Here is a 27,797-nt window from a genome sequence, read left to right as displayed (position 1 = left end):
CAGAGAGAGATTCTGTCTCAAGAAAAAAAAAAAGTATCAAACAACTTAAGTACATCATACCTTCCTTCCGTCTTACATATTTATTCACCTGTATTCAAACTTAGTGCACTTTGCATGAAGCTACATTTCCTCATTCTACCTTTGTCTGAACCTTGATTTTATGGTTTCTGCTTGGTTTTCCCTAAATTTTTAAACTAGAAATGTGTGTATTTTCCTATAATAGTGATTTGTATTAGGCCTTGCAAATCCATTGGAGAGAAAGGCAAAAGTAAGAAACAAAATCTCCCCTTGGCTTTTATCATTTTCTTCTGTTCTTAGGAAAAAGCTGTCATTTCTAAGGTATGATCTAGCTGTTGTCTTTTCTGATTCTGAACCTTTTTGCAAAGATCTCTTACCAAGAGTAAAGGAGACATTTCAGAGAAGGGCTCAGCTATTAGAATTGTGACAATGACTAAATTTCCCTCTCTTAATGAAGGACACCTTTTTAAAAGCACAAAGCTAAGGCTGAAAAAGCCCTCAAAGGTCAGACTAATCAGGACCAATCGGGAATTTCCAGTCCTCTACCTCCACCCCTAAATATACATAAAGAAAAAGGCAATGCGAACCTGGATTATCTTCTCCCTTGCATGGGATCAGAGCCAGACAACTTCTGGTGGGAGAACTGACAATGGACTTCTGGAAGGTTCTAGAATCTACAGACCTAAGTTCTAAACTGGGAATCAAGACAAAGTGGGTGGAATCTGTAAATCTGTGTACCAGGAGTTGCTAGGTTTTTAAATGTGTCAAATTTCTGTATACATAAATCATCTTCCCACTTAGAAGTTGAAAAGTTTCTTTGTCCTCAAAGCACTGCACTGTAGACACTGCTCTAAAAGCTTTCTGTTCACACTGACGCAGTTGTTAATAGACCAGTTCTGGACATCCCGTAGCACACACAGACACCTACACACCTAAAAACGTTTCATCTGGGGTGTAAAAGGAGAAAGTCAGCAAAGTAAGGTTAAGTAAGACCCATGCCCCGAGTCCCCTCCCCAGCCTCCAACATGGGATCCATCTGGCCCATGAGGGCAAGAAGAACAAGAACAAACAGGTCTGTAGGGCTGCTTCCCACCTCAGCCACACAGCAGGGCAGACTCACCAAGAACTGACTGAGTCTGACCTACCAAAGTCTGCCCCAGCCAAAGCAGAACTGCCACAGGAGCTCAGAACTGATATGCCCAAGCCAATTGCCTCATAATGCTGCCTACAGAAGCCCCAGCAAGCACTGGCTAAGGTTTTGTTACCTCTTCCACTGTCTTGAACACCCAGATAGAATTCACTCACATGGAGAAAAATGGCCGAAGGCAGATGTGTGCCAGAAACCACTACCAGGGCTAAACGGTCAAGACGTACCGGCCGCTAACTAGAATAAGAGTTGTTAGGCCTCCTAACTGTACTTCCCAGAAACCTCAACAGCCCAGCACAGGTGTCTTAGGCACTGCCCATGCCCAAATTACACTTCCCAGGAAGGTCAGCAGCCCTGCTCAGAAGTCTCAGTTCCCAGAAAAGGCAGAGAGGCTAAACACAGGGTAAATGACACTCCACAAATTCAGCAGTGCTTACTTCTCCCTCAGGGAACCTGGTCCCAATTGCCTCCTTCTGGTCCCTCCCTGGGAGGCTGAACCACCTCGGGGCATTGACTCCAGGAACTAGACCAAGCTTCATCTCTCCCTTGTTCAGGTGGAGGGAAACCCTCTATAAATTATAACTTTTATAATCTACTTTACTCAGCCCTCTTGAACATATGGGACATTTATAGCATCTGTTTCCAACATCCTTTACTGGTAACTCTATCAGTGTGTCACTTCTGGGTCTCTTTGAGTTTTCTTCACGTTACGTGGTTGTATTTTCCTGCTTCTTTGCACACCTGGGTAAGTTTTTTGATTGGATGCCAGACATGGCCAATTACTGACAGATGGCTTTGTATTAGTCTCTGGAAAACTGCTAAAAACCTGGAAAGTTTGGCCTTTTCGTAGCTTGTATGTATGTTTTGTGAGGAGGGTTCAAGGCAGCCTTTAATATAGAGCAAATCTGAGCCACCCATAGAAGCAATACTCCTCTTAAGGTCCACTATGATTCTCCAAATGTTAGGAGGCATTTCCATTCCAGCTGGTGGAAATGCCGATTACTCCAAACCTTGTGAAGCATCCAAGGATTTTTCTGCCTGTTCATTTCCTATAGTTCTTCCTCCAACCTGGGGACGGGGTGGGGGGGGCGGTTTCCTCACATACATGTGCTGCTTATGACTCAAAGGCTTGTGGGGGAAACTATGGAACTCTCAATTCTGAGTGCAGCTCTTCCCCAGTAATCCAACTCACAAATTTGGGCTACCTTGAATTCCTCAAATCCAAAACTGTCTCAATTCTGAAAGATGGCTGGGATCTGCTTGGGTTTCTCCCCTCAATGCCGCAGACTGGAAACATTCTCCAGGCACTAAGCTGGAGCAATCATAAGGCTCATTTCATTGCTTCCTTTCTCTCATGGAAAGCCGTCCTGAGTCCTTTACTCAATGTCTGATGAAGTTCACTCATAATATTGTGTATCTTTTTTAGATATTTAAGGCAGGAGATTACATACATTAGACATTTATCGCTAAAGAAAAAGGGATTGTTGGAGTTGACTATGAAAAAGATTAGTCAGTATCCAGGTTCATTATGTCATATGTATTCCATACTCATAATAAAGTATGTTAGCTTTTTTTTTCTTTCTTAGAAAGAGGCTTATTCTGTCACCCAGGCTGGATTGCAAGTGGCATGATCATTGCTCAATGCAGCCCAGAACTCCTGGGCTCAGGCAATCCTCTTGCCTCAGCCTCCCAAGTAGCTGGGACGATAAGCACATACCACTACGTCTAGCTATTATTTATTTATTTATTTGGTAGAGATATAGTCTTGCTACATTGCCCAGGGTGGTCTCAAACTCCTGGGCTCAAGTGATCTTCCTGCCTTGGCCTCCCAAAGTGCTGAAATTACAGGTGTGAGCAACTGTGCCTGGCCTGAAATTATATAAAATTAATTTATATGATTTCAGAATAGATACAAATTTATGCTTGACAACATTTCAAGCATCATAAATCACATGTTCTTTTTGGACATGTAGGAGTTATTTTCCAGTGCTGATGTGACTTTAACATTTCAAGAGCATCTACAATGTTCACATGTAACAATCATAAGATTCTCTGATTATACAATAAAAATTTTAACATACTTGGATCATAATTATTAAGATAGGGAGATTATCCTGGTTTATCTGAATTTTCCCAATGTAGTCACAAGGATTCTGAAACATGGAAGAGGGAGACAGAACACTCAAGTGTTAAGAGTGATGTAAGACTGACTGGTCACTGCTGGTTTTGAAAGGAGGCCCCAAACCACAGAATTGGGCAGCTTGTAGAAGCTTGAAGGACAAGGAAAGACGTTCCCCTAGAGTCTCCGAAAAGAAAAGTAGCCCTGTCAACAGCTTGATTTAGCCCTGTGAGATGCATTTAGACTCCAGACCTCCAGACCTGTAGGATAATGATTTTGCGTCATTTTAAGCCATCAAATCTGTGTTTGCTTGGTGCAGCAACCATAAGAAACTTAACAGTTTTACTTCCATATTTGTTACATTCATAGGTTTTCGTTACATACTACTATTCCTGGGGCTCAAGATGTCATTTATTAAACATGTCCCTCCAAGACTCTCAAGGCATAAAAGTGTGATACATGAGTTAATTTGGTGAGTTTCCATCATTTCTCACTTTCAAGACTTTTTTTCTATAAATTCTCCCATAAAAAATTTACTAAAAATGTTTTCCATCTCCATTGCCTCTAAAGTTGTCTGTTATCTTTGACACACGAGGCACAATTTAGCACTAAAAATACCATCACAATCTTTCATAAACATTCCTGTAAGAATTCTTTTGATACCAATTGAGATACCATCTCCAGGTAAGGGCTTCCTCATAACACCTGCATTTCTATCCAACATGATTTCAATCGTGTTTAACAGGTTTAGCTTCTCACAGAAATGTCCTCCACCACCAGTGTCTCCATAATTTCAGCCCTAAATGAGCTATCTGGCATATAATGGTTGGAGGATTCCTGCTAAAGATTTTCCCACCTTTCTGGTATCAGAAGATTTATTCTTATACAGTATCTGTAAGATATAAGATATAATTTATTATTGACGGGGCCACATTTACTTCATTTGCAAGGCTTATTCCCCGTTCGAATTCCTGATTCACGACAAAGGCTTGATTTCTTGGAAAAGGTGGTTCCACAATCACTACATTTCTACCCACTAGGAGCTCACTAATGTTTAACAATGGAGGGGTTCTTGACGAAGGCATTTCTATAGGTACTGTGTTCACAGTGTTTTGCTCCTGCATGAGTTCACTCATGTATAAGGAGGCATGACTCTTGGAGGAAAGTTTCTCCACCTTCGGTGAATTTATGGCTTTCTCTCTTATGTGAGTTTTCTGATGTTTAATGAGGACTGACATGTGGGCAAAGGCTTTGCCACACTCGCTGCATGAATATGGTCTCTCTCCAGTGTGAGTACGCTGATGCTGAATGAGCTTCGACTTGCTTCTAAAGGCTTTTTCACACTCACTACATTCATAAGGTTTCTCTCCTGTATGAATCCGCTGATGTCTGGTCAGGTCTGACTTAAAATAGAAAGTTCTTCCACAATCACTGCATTCATAAGGCTTCTCTCCTGTGTGAAGTCTCTGGTGTGCAATGAGGTATGCCTTCTGGGAAAAGGCTTTCCCGCACACACTGCACCCATAGAGTTTCTCTCCAGTATGGGATCGCTGATGTCTACTGAGCAGGCACTTCCGGCTGAAGGCTTTTCCGCATTCACTGCATCTGTAGGGTTTCTCTCCTGTATGAGTTTTCTGATGGACCATGAGCTGTGACTTTCTGGAGAAGGCTTTTCCACATTCACTACATTCATGGGGTTTCTCTCCCGTGTGAGTTCTCTGATGCTCAGTGAGCTGAATCTTCCTCATAAATGTTTTCCCACATTCACCACATCCATGGGGTTTCTCTCCTCTCTCAGTTCTCTGATGTTGAAGAAGCTGTGCTTTCCTGGAGAAGCCTCTCCCGCACACACTGCATTCATGTGGTTTCTCTCCTGCATACATTTTTTGATGGTCACTGAGCTGTGATTTAGTGCTACTGGGTTTAACACATCTATGGTATTTAATTCCAGTAAGGGTTTTGTCATGCTTGATATGGAGGCGTGATTTCCCATATCCACCAAATGCATCAGAATCTTTTCCTGCATATCTTGTATTCTGGATAACAAAACCTAAATGAGATTGCAAACATTTACAATGTGAGCCAAACTTATTGTGTCTTTATATTAAAGGAACACTACTCTTATATAAACCAAACTTATTTCCAAGGGCAGAACTTTGCTGACATCTTTCTAAATTTTTAAGCTCATTTTGGTTTTCTGGGTACCACTGCATATGGTCAATCCCTTATATTTCTTCTAGGAAAAAGAACAGAACCCATGATAATTTTTTGTGGAGGTGGCAGAAGGCGCAAAAATACCATGGTTTCGGCTGGCTTTTGTAAGATCACAGTCTCAGAGTAATGTACCTCACACTCTGTGAAAAAGGATGATACTATAAAACAACAAAAAGAAAACACAGCAACTTTGGCAACAACAATGGGTACTCCATAACGAGTAAATACAACTTGGGCTGCCTCCCAAAAAGGACCTTGCAAATGGAGACGGAAGTAGAAACAGAAACACACTGCAACTGGAACAAATCAAAAACAGATGGAGGAGATGGATGTATTCACCCAACAAACACTGAATGGACAGGTACTTGGGATACTACAGTGACTAATAATATAGTCTCTGTCTCCATGAACCTGTCATTAGGTAAAAACAGAGAATCGACAGGTATGCAGAGAAGCAGGAAAATTACAGAATGTGAAGAACTGTACAAAGGAAGTAGCTCACATCATAGGGTAAGAACGAGCAATGTTATGCAAAGAACAAAATAAAGAACATTCCAAGAAAAGGGAACAGCCAGTGTGAAAACCCAGAGGCAGAAAAAACTTAGGTGTCATCCAAAAAAATGTGAGAGGGCCGGGCGCAGTGGCTCAAGCCTGTAATCCCAGCACTTTGGGAGGCCGAGGCGGGTGGATCACAAGGTCAAGAGACCATCCTGGTCAACATGGTGAAACCCCGTCTCTGCTAAAAATACAAAAAGTTAGCTGGGCATGGTGGTGCGTGCCTGTAATCCCAGCTACTCAGGAGGCTGAGGCAGGAGAACTGCTTGAACCCAGGAGGCGGAGGTTGCGGTGAGCCGAGATCGCGCCATTGCACTCCAGCCTGGGTAACAAGAGCGAAACTCCGTCTCAAAAAACAAAAAAAGGTAAGAGAAGCTGGTATGCTTGGAATATCCTGAGTTTGAATGAAGTAGAAATACAAAAGTTTGGCAGGGCTGGCAGAATTAACAACACAGAGATTTTGTAGGAAGACTTTGTTAGAAACTGGAATTTATGCTAAGAACAATGGCAGTAAGCCACCAAACACTTTTTGCCAAGAAAACGTTCCGAATTGACAGTCCCAACACTACTATTCTATGGAGGATCAAATGGAGAGATAAAATTATAGAAAAGAATACATTGGAGGCGATGGCAGAATTCAGGTGGCTTGATCAGGAACAATTACAAAGGAGATGGAGAAATGTGAAAAAGCAAGGACAGAAGGATGGAGGAGGAAGAGATTAAGATTCACTCTTACAACAAACGTTGCAGTAGACAGGGAAGAACTGACGATCGCTGCCCAATATGTGGCTTAAACCCCTATACAGGTGCTGGTACCATTTAATAAAATAAGGGAGATTAGGGGCATAAGTTTGCCACTGGGGCAGGGGGGAATGCATGCTCCATTTAGAGGCCTGTAAAGGCTTGAGATGAATAATACATAATTAAAGAGACCGTATCAAGTATACAGATCTATGAGTATGGAGAAAGTTCTAGACATAAGATTACAATTTTAAGTCACAAGTATATAAACATTATTCAAATACTTGGGACTGTGTAGGACTAGATGAGACTCTTTAGGAAGGATAGACAGAGAAACAGGAGGGCCTAGGACAAGAGCTTCATGCACTTGGAGTCTTAAGAGTTTTGGGAGAGGGATATGCATAGAGAATTTGAAAAGACCATCCAGAGACATCAAACTATGTCTGTGCTGACCGAGCAAATAAGCAGTGTGGGTTTTAGTAACAAAGGTTTAGAACTGGAAAATCAGAATACAGGATGCACAACATTTCCTTTCAAGGTCACTGAGGCAAAATACTCAATAACCACCTAGTTACAAAATCTTTCCCCCCTTTTCCAACTGCACAACAAAATCAAATTTTCCTAAAACACCAACTTAGAGCAATACCGTAGTCAACGCTCCAACTTGCTATGTAGACACTGAGATACTGTGATAAAATAATAAATACATATTTAGACTTCACCCCTGGTTCCTGGCACAGACTTCCTACATCCCTTGCAATTTCCTGAGTGACAGGGGTGCTGGGAGCAATTCTAATGTTTGGTCTCTGACTCCGGTACCTGACACAGAGCTCTTAAATCCCTTGGAAGCTCCTGGGTGATGAGGGCATATTTTGTTCTAATGAGGCAAATCTTGATGGGCTCCTAGACAGTTTCAAGATGGGGGTTGGTCACATCCTCCACATAGGACTGATGTTTTTGTTTTTTGTTTTTTCTTGCGATGAGTTTTCACTCTGTCGCCCAGGCTGGAGTGCAGTGGCACAATCTCAGCTCACCGCAACCTCTGTCTCCCAGGTTCAAACAATTCTTGAGTCTGAGTCTCCTGAGTAGCTGGGATTACTGGCACCAGTGACCATGCCTGGCTAATTTTTTATTTTTAGTAGAGACGGGGCTTCACCATTTTGGCCAAGCTGGTCTCAAACTTCTGACCTCAAGTCATCCACCCACCGTGGCCTCCCACATTGCTGGGATAGCAAGCATGAGCCACCACGCCCAGGACTTTTTTTCTCTTTTTTTTTGTGACAGTCTCGCTCTGCACAGACTGGAATGCAGTAGTGCCATCTCAGCTCACTGAAACCTTCGCCTCAGTGAGTCTCCTGCCTCAACCTCCCAAGTAGCTGGGATTTATAGGCGTGTACCACCACACCTAATTTTTGTATTAGTAGAGATGAGGTTTCGCCATGTTGGCCAGGCTGGTCTTCAAGCCCTTACCTCAGGTGATCTGCCCGCTTCAGCCTCCCAAAGTGCAGGGATTACAGGCATGAACCCCCATGCCCAGCCAGGCTAGAGATTAATCAATCATATCTAAGTGATGAAGCCTCCACAAAAACAATTACAAGATAGACTTCAGAGAGCTTCCAGGTTAGTGAGCATACTCACATACTGGAAGAGTGATTCACTCCAGCTCCCTGAAGTTAGAAACTCCAGTGCTTGGCACCCTTCTAGATCTTGCCCTACACACCTCTTGATCTGGCTGCATCCTTTATCATGGTCTTTGTAATAAATCAAGCGTGTTTCCCAGGATTCTATAAGCAGTCACAACAAATTATCGAAACTGAGAAGGGGATCGTGGGAACCACCTATTTGTGGTCAAGTCAGAAATGTAGGTAACGTGGGAGTCTGCTACTTATGACTGGTATTTGAAGTCGGAAACAGTCTTGTGAGACTGAGCCCTTAACCTGTGGGGTCTGTACTAACTTCAGGTAGTTCACGTCACAGTGATATTGTGCGACACCCAGCTGGTGTCAGGAGAGTTGGAGAACTGGTTGGTGTGAGGAAAACCCCTAAACATTTGGTGTCAGATGCATTCCATAAGAGTAGAAAAACAATTTTTCCCCTTTACAGGTATGAAACAACCATACAATATTCAGTATTCCAGATACATATGATTTAAAAAATAGTTCCCTAGATCACCTTGCCTTTTCCCAGGGAAGTGTCACAATCATATTGACCAGTGGAAATTAGTCAATATTAACTATGTCTCCACTCAGTTTAATAATATTCTGACTGTGTCAAATGCAAAACCCTCTGCAATGATGGAAATGTTCTATATCTGTGTTTTCCAATATGGTAGCCACTATGTGTGGCTATTGAGTACTTCAGTGTGGCCAGGGTGACTAAAGAACTGAATTTTTGGACCAGGCACAGTGGCTTACACCTGTAATTCCAGCACTTTCGGAGGCCGAGGCAGGCAGATCACTTGAGGACAGGAGTTGGAGACCAGACTGGCCAACATGATGAAACCTTGTCTCTACTAAAAATACAAAATAAAATTAGCTGGGTGTGGTGATGGGCGCCTGTAATCCCAGCTACTTGGGAAGCTAAGGCAGGAGAACTGCTTGAACCCAGGAGGTAGAGGTTGCGGTGAACCAAGATCATGACATTGCACTCCAGCCTAGGCGACAGAGCAAGAATCTGTCTCAACAACAACAAAAAAAAGAACTGAATTTTTAATTTTACCTAATTTTAATTAAATTTGTATAACTACATGTAGCCTGTGCCCAATGCATTGGCCAGCATAGACACAGACTATTATCTATATTTGCCATTATAATCTCCTTGATACAGTCATCTCCAAATTTTCGTCTTTCAACTAATACCACATTCTTCCTTAACTTCCATTCCAACATCATCTCTGGCACTCATCAGTTAGACATTCTGAGGAATCACTCCCCATCCAGGAAAACATTCATCTGCCTTATCTTCTATTCATCCTAGAACCCCAAGTTATACCTTCCTAATATTACAATGACTCTACCTATCAAGCAAGACTCTCTAGAACTAGCAAAGAAAGATGAAACAGGCCGGACACAGTGGTTCAAGCCTGTAATCCCAGCACTTTGGGAGGCCGAGGCAGGTGGATCACCTGAGGTCAGGAGTCCAAGACCAGCCTTGCCAACATGGTGAAACCCAGTCTCTACTGAAAATACAAAAATCAGCCAAGCATGGTGATGCGTGCCTGTGATCCCAGCTACTCAGGAGGCTGAGGGAGTAAATCGCTTGAACCTGGGAAGTGGGAGGCGGAGGCTGCAGTGAGTGGAGATCATGCCACTGCACTCCAGCTTGGGAGAGAGCAAGACTCTGTCTCCAAAAAACAAAAAAGGATAAAACAAAACCAAATTCACACTTTCTAAGCCAACTATTAACATAAAACCCAGAGTAATCAGCCATTTCCTTTCTCGTTGTCCCCTACAGGCCAATCTATTGAGCATCTCCCATCTCATCCTCCTATTTCCTACTACAAAGTTTTCTTTATATTGTTATTGACCCATTGATGAAGGCCTTCCATCATCATTTTTATCCAAAATCCAGCATTCTTCCTGCAAAAAATATTTTATCATGCTTATAAAAACAGTACTTTATTCTCTGAAACACTTTTTATATGTTTATTTGACACCTGTTACTGTCTTTGTACCTACTTGACGATTCATTTTGCATAGCCTTGTAATATACCAAAACGCCTTATAATCAAATTTTTTTTTTTTTTTTTTTTTTTGAGACAAAGTTTTGCTCTTGTTGCCCAGGCTGGAGTGCAATGCTATGATCTCGGCTCACCGCAACCTCTGCCTCTCGGGTTCAAGTGACTATCCTGCCTCAGCCTCCTGAGTAGCTGGGATAACAGTCATGCACTTTGTCGCCACACCCAGCTAATTTTTTGTATTTTTAGTGGAGACAGGGTTTTTCCAAGTTGTTCAAACTGGTTTTGAACTCCCGATTTCAGTTGATGCGCCTGCCTCGGCTTCCCAAAGTACTGGGATTACAGGCGTGAGCCACCGTGCCCAGCCCAAATGCTCAAAATTTAAAAACTTTACACACCTATGTCCTTCATTACATTGTAGTCTCTCTTGGAGCCTATTAAAATGCTGGCTTTTTAGCTACAGGGTTCCAGGCAGAAGTGCCTGCCAACCCTCGTGAACTTCAAATGCTCAGGTCACTCCCTGTATCTAACAAATCAGAAGTAGAATCTCAAGAGACACAGCCTGTAGTTTGAAAATGCTTTTATGCACATCCATGATTAAAAGACAAAAGTGTAAAACCAAAATGAAGCAAAACAAAACCTGCACTCAAGAGAGCTGTGATGAATGCAGGCAAGCAGTTTTGTTAGTGAACTACTATGGAGACCACATTAAGCAAGGACAGTAAGACACAAACCCTTTTCTCGATATGGTAAAAAGAAGCCTCATACCAACCAGTAAAACAAAACACATACAAAACAAAATATGACCGTTACTAAGTTAGTGCAGCATAGACACAAAGGAGATAGAAGTCAGAAAAGAAGGCGGCCGGGCGCAGTGGCTCATGCCTATAATCCCAGCACTTTGGGAGGTCAAGATGGGTGGATCACCTGAGGTCAGGAGTTTGAGATCAGCCCCGCCAACATGATGAAACCCTGTCTCTACTAAAAACACACACAAAAAATAATTACCAGGGGTGGTGGTGGGTGCCTGTAATCTCAGCTGCTCAGAAGGCTGAAGCAGGAAAATGCTTGAACCTAGGAGGTGGAGGTTGCAGTGACCTGAGATTGAGCCACTGCACTCCAGCCTGGGCAACGAGAGCAAAACTGTCTCAAAAAAAAAAAAAAAAAAAAGGAGGAAACTCCAAATGTACCCTCAACTAGTCAAAAACTACTTCTTGGTAGTGAAACATGAGCTGACAGTGAAAGAGAGCAGTATCCGGATGTAAAAATACAACATGATCAAGTGCACAGATGTCAGTCCTCATGTTACTTGACATTATCTGCAGCATTCAATAAAATATATGCCTTCTTCCTCCTTGGAATAATTTTCTCACATGGACATCGTCTGACTCTCCCACCACAACCCTGATACTTTTTTTTAACGTGGCTGGGTTCTTCTCTTTTGAATCTCTGCATATATATGGACCTCTTGCTTCTTCAACCAACACTCACTCTTCATGTCTTCTCATTAAGTTCCAGTGCCTTGATTGCCCCTGCCCAGTGGGGAATGAAACCGTAACATCGAAAGGAACTCACAAAAAAACGGAAGTCAGTCAACATGTGTAGCAATGGAGACAGTGCAAACCTCTATTACCATGGCCTACTGTGAGGTGGGAATTGAGAGCGGACTGTTCAAAAGGCCTTTTCAAAACAATTAAAAGTGACAGGAGCAGCTGAGATGTTCAGACAAAGAACAGAGTAAACAGAGACGATTCAAGGCAACTCCAAGGTGACCACATACCGGAGTGGTGAGCAGTACAGCAGAACCTAAATATAATGCGCAGGGAAGGAAAGAATTTCACAGAATAATCGTCCTGGGTGCTGGCAAAATACAGAACAAGAAGATAGGTGAGATAACAGTAAGGGAGATATCCACATGAGGCTATTTGTCAGAAGACATAGCTGAAATCTTTATTACATATGAGTATCTGATAGTAGAAACATCTGGGAGAAAGGAGGATCCTGGTTTCACATACTGGAAGAAGGAAATATTTGGACAGCTGTCCTGGTGGCTGGCAACACACAGGGGGTTAGAGTGCAGACGAGACATTAGTAGCAGAGATGTCAATTTGTGAAGGCTCAGGCCTTCAGAATAAATTAAACTTCTACCAGGAGACTCAGGAGAACATAAAAAGAAAACAGAAGCTGGGAAGGCAGGGGAGCAGGAGGTGAATAAGTCAACAGAGACACCCAGAGAGACAAGGTGTGAGGGCTTTCACGTGAGTTAAGGTGAGATGATTTTCAGTAAAGGAAATCAGCCCTTTCCAATGGGGCCGGGATATGCTTAAGCGACTGAAGTGCTAAAAGCAACACAATCCAGATGGGTTTTGAGAGGAATTTCAAAGCAAGTAAGGTAGGGAGCAGGAAGAGAAAAGCTGGGAGCAGCCTGGGAAGAATGGAATCAGGTAAGAATTCAAGGACATGGACTGAAATCAGATCCAGAAAACAGAAGAAAGGAAGACATGATCCTTTGAGAGCAGGGAAAGGAGAGCTCTATTAGGGGTGGGGACAGACGCAGAAGGGCTGCTGACTAGGTTACTGGGCCACCAACTAGTGTAAGGTCCTCTAAAGAACACTTTAAAAGCATCAACCATTTTCTGACCAGCTTGGATTTTCAGGCCATTTCTCCCCATTTTCTTAGTTTTCACTCCCTTACCTGCACAGGTTTGACTGTGGGCTGCTCCTTCTACTACCCATGGGGGTTCTCCTCGCTCCAACTTGAAGAGTGAATCTGGCTTGGTGCCTTGATACCCTGTAAACAAGAAATCACTCAACAGTTGGCATTTATGCTTGGGGAATCAATGAAAATGGAGAGAGTTATGTCTGAGGAACCACAGCATTTGTACTTGGATAAAGTAAAAATCTTTACTCAGGAGAAGAGCATATCCGCTTTGTGCCAGGGAGGAAAATGTAAGTCTATGACACTCATATCCATTAGAACAGCTACTATCAAAAACAAAACAAAACAGAAAATAACAATTGTTGGCAAAGATGTGGAGAAACTGGAATCCTGTGTACTCCTGGTAGGAATGTAAAATGGTACTGACACTGTAGAAACCTGTTCCTCAAAAAATTAACAATGGAATTACCGTGTCACCCAGCAATTCCACTTCTGGCTATATACCCCAAAGAATAGAAAGCAGGGTCTCAAAGAGATATTTGTACACCCATATTCATAGAACCATGATTCACAAGAGCTAAAACATGGAAGCAACCCAGTGTTCCTTAACAGATATGTGGATAAGCAAAAGATGGTATATACATACAAAAGAATATTACTCAGCCTTAAAAAGGAAATTCTGAAACATGCTACAACATGGATAAACCTTGAGAACATCATACTAAGTGAAATATGCCAGGCACAAATATATAAGGTACTTAGAGAGGTCAAAAGTGAAGGGTGATTGCCAGGGGCTGGTGTGAAGTGAGGGAATGAATAGTTGTTGTTTCATGGGTACAGAGTTTCAGTTTTAGAAGACAGATGGTAGTGGTGGTGGTGGATTCATTACATTGTGAATGCATTTAATCCCACTGAACTGCACACTTATGGTTAAGATGGTAAATTTTATGTTATATATTTTACCACAACAAAAAAAATCTATGAGGCCGAGCGCGGTGGCTCACGCCTGTAAGCCCAGCACTTTGGGAGGCCGAGGCAGGTGGATCACAAGGTCAAGAGATCAAGACCATTCTGGTCAACATGGTGAAACCCTGTCTCTACTAAAAAAAATACAAAAATTAGCTGGGCATGGTGGTGCACACCTGTAGTCCCAGCTACTCGGGGGGCTGAGGCAGGAGAATTGCTTGAACCCAGGAAGCGGAGGTTGCGGTGAGCCAAGATGGCGCCATTGCACACTCCAGCCTGGGTAACAAGAGCGAAACTCCGTCTCAAAAAAAAAAAAAAAAAAAATCTATGATATACAATGCTTTAGGTGAAACCATTAACTATCTAAGAGACTGTACAGAGATTACCAAATAAGGAAGAAAAGGTAAGTGACTGTGATGCTGTCCTCACCTACTGATACTAGGTTTCTGTAGTTCTCCGACATTACTTCCTTGTACAAGACCTTCTGAGACGGGTCCAAAAACTGCCACTCCTCCCTGGTGAAGTCCACAGCCACATCTTCGAATGACAATAATCCCTATAATAACAATTCCAATGCAATCTGAAGTGGATAACAATAGATGATGTAGAAAAGAGGGACACAGACATGTCTTGATCCTTTTCACCAAGACAAATTATGCACAACACGACTATTTCACATACCATAGGACCATGGAATTCCACTAATTCTTCCTACCCTCAAAAAGCACTAAGGCAGTATTTGCACAGATATGAAACAATGTGCAATAAGAATGTTCATTATTCCTTTGTTTCTAATAATGAAAACCTTATCAATAATCTAAATGTCTATCAAAAGCAGACAGGGTTAAATTACAGCATCTCCATGCTATAATATACTACAAAAATGTTAAAATCAATGAGGCAGATGTATACATATATATATGGCTATCAATGATCTACAAGGCTTTCTCTTAAATGAAAAAAAATTAAGCTCCCAAATAATACATGATCTAAGACATGTTTTAAAAAAATGTAATCGTGTAACTGGGCACAGTGGTTCATGCCTGTAATGCCAGCACTTTAGGAGGCCAAGGAGGGCAGATCATCTGAGGTCAGGAGTTCCAGACCAGCCTGGCCAACATGGTGAAACCCCGTCTCTACTAAAAATACAAAAATTAGCAGGGTATGGTGGTGCACGCCTGTAATCCCAGCTACTTGGAAGACTGAGGCAGGAGAATTCCTCAAACTCGGAAGGCAGAGGTTGTAGTGAGTCAAGATAACACCATTGCACTCCAGCTCTACGCAACAGAGCAAGATTCCATCTCGAGAAAAAAGAGGTAATAATATACACAATTCTACATGCGTTAAGTACATACATATATGTATACAGAAATGTATATAAACATATTCTAACACATGTCAATCACAGGGAGAAACTGGATGGAGACCCAAAACTATGACCACTTAATTACCCTTTGGGTTGAAGTTTGGGCAGAAAAACGGTGAAAGGAGATAGAGTCTTTTGATAAAAATGCTTCTGTTTGCTTGAATCTCTTGCATGCAAATGTAGCTATGTATCATCTCAGTAGTTAACATACAAAAAACAAAACAAGCAGGCCGGGCGCGGTGGCTCACGCCTGTAATCCCAGCACTTTGGGAGGCTGAGGCGGGTGGATCACGAGGTCAAGAGATCGAGACCATCCCGGTCAACATGGTGAAACCCCGTCTCTACTAAAAATACAAAAAATTAGCTGGGCATGGTGGCGCGTGCCTGTAATCCCAGCTGCTCAGGAGGCTGAGGCAGGAGAATTGCCTGAACCCGGGAGGCGGAGATTGTGGCCGAGATCGCGCCATTGCACTCCTGCCTGGGTAACAAGCAAAACTCCATTTCAAAAAAAAAAAAAAAAAAAACAAGCATAAACTGGTGCTTTGTTTTTTGAACCTGGAGTTCAGAAGGTAAGAAAGAAGGACTGTCAGTGTCTGCATTCCAAGCTGTTACCAAACAATGGAGCTTTTAGTTGTCTCCGCTGTACTAATAACAAAAATCTGGTTGTTATTGATATGTTATGGTTGAGAGAATCCTTCATGGAGGATCATTCAAAGGTTAAGCAGCCCATTAATTCTACTGGATACTCCAGGCGTATTCCTGGGCAAAGTCAGATGACCAGAAGCCTGTATTTTCAAGGCACGGTTTCCAAAGAATTTTGTCCAATCCAGTTTTCCTTAGCTTACCCCACTAAACAACAGGAAAAAGCCAAAGAAAATGTCCCATGCCTTTATTACGAGGCTGAATTTGAAGACACGGTCAACTACATGTTTCTCAAGATCTAACAGCAATAACATGTTTACCTCCCCTGAAGAACTGCCTTGCTCTCTCCTCACAGACATTATAATCATGGCATTTTTCATGTGTTTCCTGTTATTTCCGCTGCCAAAAAAACAAAAGAGACACAGTTTAAAAGAGAGAAAACCCACAGGGTCTTAACAGTCACTTAGCTATGTTCTCACATAAGAACTCTACACATACTGGGGAGACTGAGGCAGGAAAATCACTTGAACCTGGGAGGCAGAGGTTGCAGTGAGCTGACATGGAGCCACCACACTCCAGCCTGGGTGACAGAGCAAGACTCCTCCAAAAAAACAAACAAACAAAAAGAACCTTGCACAACCCCCCGGTCTATATATCTCATTCCTTAATGTGTCAGGATTTTAAGATTACAAGTTATTTTCTGACAAATCCTGATTTTTTTTTTTTTTTTTTTTGAGGAGGAGTTTCGCTCATTACCCAGGCTGGAGTGCAATGGCGCGATCTCGGCTCACCGCAACCTCTGCCTCCTGGGTTCAGGCAATTCTCCTGCCTCAGCCTCCTGAGTAGCTGGGATCACAGGCACGCGCCACCATGCCCAGCTAATTTTTTGTATTTTTAGTAGAGACGGGTTTCACCTTGTTGATCAGGATGGTCTCGATCGCTTGACCTCGTGATCCACCAGCCTCGGCCTCCCAAAGTGCTGGGATTACAGGCTTGAGCCACCGCGCCCGGCCCAAATCCTGATTTTTATCGGTATGCAGTATCTCATCTAACCAGACTGTCTTTTGCAAGCTTCCACAAATCCACTGAGAAAGAAAGGACAAAACAGGTAAGACATCTTTTCATTTCTTGATGCAAAAATATTAAATAAAATATTAGCAAATAAAATACAGCCTCATATTAAAAGAACAAACCGTTAAGAAAAAGTATGTTTCTTCCCCCCAAGAACATATGAAATTGGGAAACAGAGCAACATAAATCAAACAAGATTTTAAAAACAAAAAAAATAAGGGGGCCGGGCACAGTGGCTCACGCCTGTAATCCCAGCACTTTGGGAGGCTGAGGCAGGTGGATCACGAGGTCAGGAGATCCAGACCATCCTGGTCAACATGGTGAAACCCCGTCTCTAATAAAAAAAAAATACAAAAAATTAGCTGGGCATGGTGGCGCGTGCCTGTAATCCCAGCTACTCAGGAGGCTGAGGCAGGAGAATTGCCTGAACCCAGGAGGCGGAGGTTGCGGTGAGCCGAGATCATGCCATTGCACTCCAGCCTGGGTAACAAGAGCGAAACTCCGTCTCAAAAAAAGAGAAAAAATATAAATGAATATAATTGTAAAGGTCAAAAGCCCTTGGGAAAGAGAAATAAACACTTGGTAAATCAGAGTTTTATTTATTCAGACCCTATTACATGCTTAGTACTACACTTTGTACATAAAGAACATTTGCTCTCTTGATCTTCATAATGATTGTATGAACTAGAAATTATGACAGCTTTTTTTCCACAAATAAGGAAACTGACTCAGAGATTTACCTGCCCAAGTTAGAGGCAGAAGCAGGTTCTTCTTATTCCATATACACTTGCCACTTGGCTAAAATTATTTGCAGGTGACAAAAATGCTCAACTAGAAAACAGAAAGACATCAATTTATAAGTTTTGTGTAATGACATGAGTAGAATGAAGTGACAGAATAAACATATATACTTTTAACTTCTGCTCTTGTCCACTAAGTAAAATTAGAAACAAAAAAAGAAAAAGGGGAAAGGCCTTATGCAAAAAGAAGTCGCGATTTGCAACAAAAGTTTTAATTATGTAGAAATAAGCATAACCAGAGAAGTCCAAGATACGTATGGAAAAATACTACAGCTAGTCAAAAGAAATAAAAATCTTGGGTTGGCCGGGCAAGGTGGCTAATGCCTGTAATCACAGTACTTTGGGAGGCCAAGGCCGGCAGATCACAAGGTCAAAAGGTAGAGATCATCCTGGTCAACATAGTGAAACTCCGTCTCTACTAAAATATAAAAATTAGCTGGGCGTGGTGGCACGCGTCTGTAGTCTCAGCTACTCGGGTGGCTGAGGCAGGAGAATTGCTTGAACCCGGGTGGCGGAGGTTGCAGTGAGCTGAGATTGCGCCACTGCACTCCAGCCTGGCGCCTTGTGACAGAGCAAGACTCTTGTCTTAAAAAAAAAAAAAAAAAAAAAAAAACTTGGGTTAATGGAAATCCATCACATGTTCCTGAAAGTGTTGGATCTACATCAATTCTACCCAAATTAAAGTAACCACTTGATGAAACTGCAGCCGTTTAAACAGGAAAACTCTCAAAGAGCAAGCAATATGGGAATACGTCGTTGTCAAGATGTTAGATTAAATACGAATAAAATCATACCAATACCTAGACACCTGATCCCAACACTAAACATGAAATAACGCTAAACAAGAGCTATTTTCTGGAGGAGTATTTACGATGATGGGGAGGTCATGACTTGGGTCGCAATGAACCTGAAAGCAAGTTTTCTACAGAATATACATTAGCATGGAAGCGAGGGGACCAGCAAGCCCCCCCTTTTTTTTTTTGAGACGGAGTTTCACTCTTGTTACCCAGGCTGGAGTGCAATGGCGCGATCTCAGCTCACTGTAACCTCCACCTCCTGGGTTCAGGCAATTCTCCTGCCTCAGCCTCCTGAGTAGCTGGGATTACAGGCACGCGCCACCACGCCCAGCTAATTTTTTGTATTTTTAGTAGAGACGGGGTTTCACCATGTTGACCAGGATGGTCTCGATCTTTTGAGCTCGTGATAAGCAATGAACACGAACGGCCCCAAGCTGTCTCCAACACTAACATCATTCGCTTTCCCACCACGACCGCCCCAGCGCTACTCTGCCACCAAGTCCTCCCAAGCGCTGGTCCCAACGCGGAGCCCACGAGCTCCCCGACTCGGGAAACCCCAGCACGACTCTGCGAAACGAACCCCCAGCGAGGACTCCCCCAGGGCTCCCCGCAACGCGGACCCCCAACAGAAAAACGCCAACGCGCTCTCCCTGACCCCGAGACACTCCCAGAATCCCACGCAGACCTGACCCATGACCTCTGTCGTCACCGCTGGAGGCGAGTCACGGACCCTAAATCTCTAAACGCTCACCTCAGCCCGCCACTGCGCGACCCCCGCACGCTACAAACGCGACCCTCGCAGGCGTCAGGGATGGCGGCCGGCTAGGGTCACACCGCGTTTTTCCAGAGACTCGGAAACCGGCGCGGGCCGTCCCTTTATGATGCAATATGTTGCGCCCGGGAGATGCTTGCTGGGAGCAGCCATTTTCAAGTCTACTGCCGTACAGCAGGCGGAGTCCCCCTTTTTGCGCAGTAGGCAGACTCTGTCGATGAAAAGTAATTGAAAACGTCCCGCCCGGTGCGGTGGCTGAAGCCTGTAATCCCAGCACTTTGGGAGGCCGAGGCAGGTGGATCACGAGGTCAAGAGATCGAGACCATCCTGGTCAACATGGTGAAACCCCGTCTCTGCTAAAAATACAAAACATTAGCTGGGCGTGGCGGCACGTGCCTGTAATCCCAGCTACTCAGGAGGCTGAGGCAGGAGAATTGCTTGAACCCAGAAGGCGGAGGTTGCGGTGAGCCATTGCACTCCGGTAACAAGAGCGAAAACTCCGCCTCAAAAAAAAAGAAAATCATGAACTTATCATTTAACTTCAAGGACATTACATCACTTAATGTATAATAAAATAATCTTACAATAGTATATCTCTGTTTCTGATATTCATAGTAATATTTATACATTATTCATTATACATTATTTTATATACATATATATTCATATTAAAGGTTGCTTTTTGCTTCAGGCCTGTTTGGAAAACACCAAGTGTAGAAATTTGAAATTGTGTTTTATGAAAAAAACTGAATACGAAAGCCACTATCAAGGGAGGAGGTGGGACCTGACTCCAGAAGCTGGGCTCCAGCACCAAACCAAATTGAGGACTAGCTAAAACAGCAACAGGGCAGAAGCAGCTTTTCAAAAGTGTTAGAAATAAGGCTTAGAGTTGCGAGGAAAAATGAGTACTTAGACGAAGGATTTTTTTTAGTAAAGCAAATTTATTTTTGCGCAGGAGGGTGGTTTTTGTAAGGCTGGTTGCTACGAGAGCACAAACAACAAAGGAGAGTAGAAGTTTTTATTTTTATTTTTTTGAGATGGAGTTTCGCTCTTGTTACCCAGGCTGGAGTGCAATGGTGCAATCTCGGCTCACCGCAACCTCCGCCTCCTGGGTTCAGGCAATTCTCCTGCCTCAGCCTCCTGAGTAGCTGGGACTACAGGCACGTGCCACCAGGCCCAGCTAATTTTTTGTATTTTTAGTGGAGACAGGGTTTCACCATGTTGACCAGGATGGTCTCGATCTCTTGACCTCATGATCCACCCGCTTCGGCCTCCCAAAGTGCTGGGATTACAGGCTTGAGCCACCACGCCCGGCAGAAGTTTTTATTTTTAACGTTAACTCCTGCCCCTGTGTCCTTTCCCCAATGGCTGGGGTCAGACTGCGCAATTTAAACTAGACTTGATTGGCTAAATATTTAAATTTTGTTTCTGATAAGATGGATGCGTGATGGGAGAGGGGAGAGGAGGAAGGGGTTGTTTGTGGTGAACTAGAGAGCTAGTTTTTTTTAAAATAAGGAAAGGAATGTGAGCTGGTGCTGATAATGCCACTGGTGCTAGGGCATGCATGGGCATGTACTAAAGTTAGAAAGTAGGAAAGGAGAAGAAAGGGTAGGGGGAGGGTACTGGGAATTAAAGAATAAAAGGTTGAGTAGGCTGTTTGAAGAGAAATCTTGCCATATCTCACAGTAAGACGTAGTATGCCATGTCAAGTTTACCATTTCCGTGGTAACACCTGAGCGTTATTGCCATTTTCCATGACAATAAGCTGATGACCTGAAAGTTACGACGTTTTTCTAGAAATGTATGCATAATCCACCCCTTACTTTGCATGTAATTAAAAGTAGGCAGAAGTATGACTGAAGAGCTGCCTCTGAGCTGCGATTCTGGGCACATTGCTCCACAAGGAGCAGCATCTCTGCTGTTGCTGCTATGCTCTGCCACTTCAATAAAAGTTCCTATCTGGGCCAGGCGCGGTGGCTCAAGCCTGTAATCCCAGCACTTTGGGAGGCCGAGGCGGGTGGATCACGAGGTCAAGAGATCGAGACCATTCTGGTCAACATGGTGAAACCCCGTCTCTACTAAAAATACAAAAAAATCAGCTGGGCATGGTGGCACGTGCCTGTAATCCCACCTACTCAGGAGGCTGAGGCAGGAGAATTGCCTGAACCCAGGAGGTGGAGGTTGCGGTGAGCCGAGATCGCGCCATTGCACTCCAGCCTGGGTAACAAGAGCGAAACTCCATCTCAAAACAAAACAAAACAAAAGAAAGTTTCTATCTAACATCACTGTGGGGCCCCTAAATTCTTTCCTGGGTTAAGCAAGAACCCTCCTGGCCTAAGCCCCAATTTGGGGCTCACCTGCCCTACATCATTATGATGGCATCAGATAAGCAAGGAATCGCACACAACCATTCTTTCCAGAATGATGTAATCAAACCTGCAGTGCCTTTGCTTGCAACTGAGACTACTGAAAGAAGACCGGAGTATCTTTGTGCTGTTTTGTGAATGTCTTGTGTATGCCTCTTTCTGCTCTGGTCTTGCATCTCTCTGTGCCTCAGTTTAAGCTCCTTTCAGCTGCAGCAGCAGTGAACTATGGCAGAGACAAATCTCTAAATGTTGTAAGGCAATGTAAATCAGCCAACCAGAACTTAATACCAGTGCCCCGTCATAAGTGATGCGAAGTCTGACATAACTAAATCCATGTTTGTCTGTGCCTTTCAACAAGGTCAGATTTTTACGGATGCTGTTTCAATCATAAAAGCCACAAGCTATGTGGATTTCCCACAGAGGCAATTCTCCTTAGGACTCCTGGTTCACTCAGTAGTAGTCAGAGCCATGGGCACACAGGCTCAAGCTACTCTATAAGTCAGTCAATAAAGCAAACCAGGCCGGGCGCGGTGGCTCAAGCCTGTAATCCCAGCACTTTGGGAGGCCGAGGCGGGTGGATCACGAGGTCGAGAGATCGAGACCATCCTGGTCAACATGGTGAAACCCCGTCTCTACTAAAAATACAAAAAATGAGCTGGGCATGGTGGCATGTGCCTGTAATCCCAGCTACTCAGGAGGCTGAGGCAGGAGAATTGCCTGAACCCAGGAGGCGGAGGTTGCGGTGAGCCGAGATCGCACCATTGCACTCCAGCCTGGGTAACAAGAGCGAAACTCCGTCTCAAAAAAAAAAAAAAAAAAAAGCAAACCATACATAATAGTATATTTAATCAATATATAAATTTAAATGTTTAAAGATTAAATATGACATCAAAGTAAAATTTAACAAGAGAAAAGGGGTAAGAAAAAGTTCAAGGAGAGCTACATGGACAGAGAATATCCTCCCTGATCTGGGTGGATGTCAACATCTTTTTTTTTTTTTTTTTTTTTTTAAAGATGGGGTTTCACCATGATGGCCAGGCTGGTCTTGAACTCCTGACCTCAGGTGATCCACCCACCTCGGCCTCCCAAAGTGCTGGGATTACAGGCGTGAGCCACCGCGCCTGGCCCTTTTTTCTTTTTTTTTCTTCTCTTGTTTTGGATGTCAACATCTTGAAAGGAAGAGTCTTTGATGTGGGCATAGCGTATGGCAGCAAATACTGGCTGTTTATTGCAAGTGACAGCAAGATGGTACCTGTTAAGGCCGCTGTTTCAATCTTGTGAAGTCCTGCTCTTTTTATGGCCAGAGTCGTCAGGTGAGGACTTAGAGTGTGCCTGTTTATGTCCTTTTCTGGTTGGATGCAGTATTTATTGATTAGGCAAAACATCTGGTCCAAGTTGGCATGAGGCCTTTTGAAATGTAAGATGAAGTCTTTTTGTAAAATGGAGTTAGTTATGCCAAGGGTGCTCTGTACATGTTGGGAACTCAAAACAAACAATTCCCCATTTTCCTTTTTTTTTTTTTTTTTTGAGATGGGGAGTCTTGCCCTGTTGCCCAGGCTGGAGTGCAATGGCACGATCTCAGCTCACTGTAATTTCACGACCCTCTACCCTTGGCCTTAATATTTTCCATTATAGTTTATGCTAAGTCTTTTTAAAGAAATTCTTCCTCACATTAAGATCATAAAGACATTCTCTTGTATTTTCTTCTCACACTTTTAGGATTTTGCTGTTCAATTCAGGGTTCCAGGGGTTAGCAAATTGCTGCTCATGAGCCATATCTAGTCCACAGTCTGCTTTGCCCTTGAGCTAAGATTGGTTTTTAATATTTTTAAATAGTAAAATAAATAGAGTATGCAAGAGATCGTACGTAACCTGTAAAGCCTGCAATACTTACTATCTGGTCTTGCACCAAAATAGTCTGCTGACTTTTATAGGCTAATACACAAAGCACTGATTTGTGTAGGATATAGAAGTGGTGCGCGCCTGTAATCCCAGCAACTTGGGAGGCTGAGGCAGGAGAATTGCTTGAACCTGGGAGGCAAAGGTTGCAGTGAGTGGACACTGCACCACGGCACTCCATCCTGGATGACAGAGTGAGACTCTGACTCAAAAAAAAAGAAAAAGAAAAGAAAAAGAAATCCCAAACTCCCATTGAGATGCATATACCAGCTTGCCTACACTATCATTCTTTACTTTCAGGCGGAGTCTTCCTGTCGCCCAGGCTGGAATGCAGTGGTGCGGTTCTCAATTCACCGCAACCTCCGCCTCCTTGGTTCAAGCGATTCTCCTACCTGAGCCTCCTAAGTTGCTGGGATTACAGGTGTGCACCACCACACCCAGCTAATTTTTGTATTTTTAGTAGACACAGGGTTTCACCATGTTGCCCAGGCTGGTCTCAAACTCCTGACCTCCCATGATCCACCTGCCTCAGCCTCCAAGAGTGCTGGGATTACAGACGTGAGCCACCGTGCCCGGCCGATTATTTTTTGCTTGTACAACTTTTTTTTTTTTCTTTTTTCCTAATGAAGGGGTTGCCAAGGCTGTGTGGTACAGTGCCTATTGATAGGTGCAATCACAGCTCACTGCAGCCTGGAACTCCTGGGCTCAAGCGATCCTCCACCTTCTGGCTCCCCAGTAGCTGGGACTATAGGTGCGCCTCATCGCGCCGGGGCTTGCACAACTTTTTCATTCTCCCGGAATCATCTTATTTATTCCTTCCAGAATTTGAGGCATTTGGTTCTCAGAAAGCCCCGACCTTAAGACTAACTCCATCTCTAGCAGAGAGAAGACCCTTTTTCTCTCGCAAGGAAAATTCCCTCCTCCCGTATTGGAGTCCCTCTTCTGGTGGGCTAGTGGCTGCACTCTTTATCTGCACTGGGCAGGGACCGTGTCTCTCAAATGTAAACGAGGTTCCCGCCAGTCGCTGTTTCGTCACTTTCCATTGACGGGGTGAACGCTTTCCCCGTACCTCAATTGCTTCTCCAGACACTTTCTGTCCTCAAAATCTTCCTCTTGCCCTCCACCCGTAGGTAGAAGCGTTTTCGCGATATACGCCTTAGGGTGTGATGGCCCTTTTCCCTCCGCGGAGAAAGCGTTTTCCCTTGTACGGACACCTAACTTCTAAGATGGCCGCGCCGATTGTGTCATTCCCGTCATTCTTTGTGCAAAGCGGATGACTTTTCTCCCTGTCCCGCTAAGCGGAACGTAGCCCATCCCATGTTTGTCTTGGCTAAGCCAGACCCTCTGAAAATCAATGAAACTCGGGGCGCAGGATTTAGATGCCAAAATATGGGGTTCGTCACCGTCCCAAGCCATCCCTGGATACTTGGGCAGAAAAGGTCTACTTTACCTTCAGTACATACGGTATTCAAAGATGGCCGCCTCCAGGATCAGCGACGAGAGGACGCGGACTTCTTACCTTCCTGTCGTCGGTGCTCCGTACACCTGCAGCTTCAGACTCTCTTCGGCCGCCGTAGACCGGCTTGGCGGTTCGGTAAGGGCCCAGAAGTGGAAGAATTGAGTAAGGAGAGTGGCGGTTCTGGGAAGTCTCGGTGGGTTCCCCGCAAAATCAGGTCTGTGTGTGGGTCTGTCTGGGAAGCAGGATGAGGGGAGGAGGGTGTCCGTGGGCGCCCGCGTAGTACGTAGCCGTGGAGTTTGAGGGGGAAGCGGGAGCAAGAGGGAGTCGGGGTACTGGGGTTGGGGCGCCTCCGGAGTCAGCCCTGAGGGATCTCAGTGGTCAGTGGTCAGGGTCTGCCCAGATCAACGCCTGGAAGTCCGTGGTCAGGGTTTGGTGTCTTTGCGGTTGACTCTGTAGGGCTCGGGGATAGAGGGCTGGAGTGAGGAGTGGTTTTGTCAAGGAAAACGGTGTCCGCCGCGGATTTGGGATTTTATTTTTCGTTTTTGAGACAGGGTCTCGCTCTGTTACACAGGCTTGAGTGCAGTGGCACGATCGTGGCTCGCTGCAGCCTCCACCTCCCGGGGCTCAGGTGATCTCTCAACTGAGCTCGGGATCAGCTTTCCCGAGTAGCTGGGACTACAGGTGAGCACCACCACGCCCGTTTTTCCGTTTTTGTTTGTTTGTTTTTGTTTTTTTGCAGAGACGGGAGTCTCACTATGTTGCCCAGGCTGGTCTCCAACTCCTGGCCTCAAACGACCTTCCCACTTTGGCTTCCCTTTAGGCTGTAATCAGGATGTAATATGTGGCTCCGTGAGGACAAGCCCGGGCTCATGGTCAATGAACCTGGGTGTGTGGTCCAAGTTTTGGGATTAATCCAAGGGGGTGTGACCAGTGTTAGGCAAGTCTAGATGTGACAGTCGTGGAGACGCATGTGAAGGCTTTGGCAGTCGCGGCATTCGGATTGGTGTGTGTGTTGAGGTCCAAATGGTACATTCCATCTCAGTCCCTTTAAGTTTCTCCACGAGGACTAATTTACAAATCTCCTTTGATTTCTCACATCTCTCCTTCCTCTCATCCTGATACATAGGAAGCTTTGCGGGGGGGATCAAAGATTAATCAAATCTAAAATGGTAAGGTGGCCTGGTGGTGTGGCTCACGCCCGTAATCCCAACATTTGGGAGCCCAAAGTGGGTGGACTGCTTGAGCCCAGGAGTTGGAGACCAGCCTGGACAACATAGCCTGTCTCTCCAAAAAACACAAAAATTAGCTGGGTGTGGTGACCTTTGCCTGTAGTCCCAGCTACTCTGGAGGCTGAGGTGGGAGGATCACCTGACCCCGGGGAGGTCTAGGCTGCAGTGAACTATGATTGAGCCACTGCACTCCAGCCTGGGTGACAGAGCAAGGCCCTGTCTCAAAAAAAAAAAAAAAAAAAAAAAAGTAAACAAAAAGGAAAAAACAAAAAACAAAAAAGAAAATGGTAAGGTTTCTAATAAAGTTAAGGATTTTCATCCTTCTTCCCCAAGTTTACTGTGTGAATGTATGTATACACACATGTAAATTTTATTTCAGGTTCTCACACAAGTAAAATAACATCTCTCTCACCCCAAAATAGGTTCCCCGGTGGTGACTTTTGAAAACATTTTTATGTATTTAAATTTCCGTTTTCTATGCTTGATTTTCACAACTCAAACTGCTGAAACAATGGAATAATATGCCTTATTTAATTTTATATTATAAACATTCTTACAGTTTTTGTTTAAAAATTTTTTTTAAGATTTCTGTAATAGCATACCATTAAGACGCAAAACTGACCATTGTGACTTGAATCACTAAGTATATGAATATATTTAGATAGAATTTTAAGACTTAAAAAGTTCACTTACCACTTTTAAGAACTGGTTATGATTCTATGTTTACCCAAACATGTTGCTCCCTGATCCTCATCTGCACCTTGGTTTTTAATTTTTTTGCAATTGTAGATGGTGTGTTTTTATTTTCAACCTTTCTATTCTGCTCTAATTTACTCTTACATAGAAAAGCAATTAGTTTAGAAAATATTTACATTGTTTTTGGTCACCTTACTGAACAAGCTTCCCTGTTCTCCAGGTTACAAAAATTTTCAAACATAACACGATTTAAAGAACTTTACAATTGAGTACTTGTATGCCTACCACCTGGATGTTATCATCATTTTATTGTGTTTCTTTTATTATGTATCTATCTATATATCATCTTTCTACTCATCATTAATCCATTTTTTTTTTTTTTCATAGAGATGGCATCTCACTATGCTGCCCAGACTGATCTTGAACTCCTGGCCCCAAGTGATCCTCTCTCCTTGGCCTCCTAAAGTGCTGGGATTCCAGGTGTGAGCCATCTCGCCCGGCCACATTAATCCAGCTTCTAAATATTGCTTTGTTTTTTGGTGCATTTCAAAGTAAGTTGCAGACATTCATACACTTACCCTAAATATTTCAGGATGTTTATCATA

At 43.7% G+C, this 27,797-nt stretch overlaps 1 protein-coding gene across 6 annotated transcripts; it reads right to left on the bottom strand.

The window, feature by feature from the left end:
* ZNF577 (zinc finger protein 577) lies at window positions 1-25,402 on the bottom strand. 6 transcript variants are annotated; one of them, XM_074386007.1, is made up of 7 exons: window positions 25,328-25,402; window positions 17,915-18,005; window positions 17,018-17,188; window positions 16,424-16,502; window positions 14,525-14,651; window positions 13,166-13,261; window positions 1-5,334 (listed from the first exon to the last, which is right to left on the bottom strand). In XM_074386007.1, the coding sequence occupies exons 4-7, from the start codon at window positions 16,481-16,483 to the stop codon at window positions 4,166-4,168; spliced, it is 1,452 nt and encodes a 483-aa protein (XP_074242108.1). In that variant the 5' UTR covers window positions 16,484-16,502; window positions 17,018-17,188; window positions 17,915-18,005; window positions 25,328-25,402; the 3' UTR covers window positions 1-4,165. The 6 variants fall into 6 exon arrangements, with proteins under 6 accessions (XP_074242108.1, XP_074242105.1, XP_074242106.1 ...); XM_074386004.1 differs by lacking the exon at window positions 25,328-25,402 and adding an exon at window positions 25,259-25,305; XM_074386005.1 differs by lacking the exon at window positions 25,328-25,402 and adding an exon at window positions 19,523-19,614.
* Window positions 25,403-27,797: the final 2,395 nt, after the last annotated feature.

This window comes from Saimiri boliviensis, chromosome 14 (assembly GCF_048565385.1).
Source record: "Saimiri boliviensis isolate mSaiBol1 chromosome 14, mSaiBol1.pri, whole genome shotgun sequence".
NCBI lineage: Eukaryota > Metazoa > Chordata > Mammalia > Primates > Cebidae > Saimiri > Saimiri boliviensis.
The sequence above is the reverse complement of the archived record's forward strand: the minus strand, read 5'-3'. Positions and strand labels throughout refer to the sequence as shown.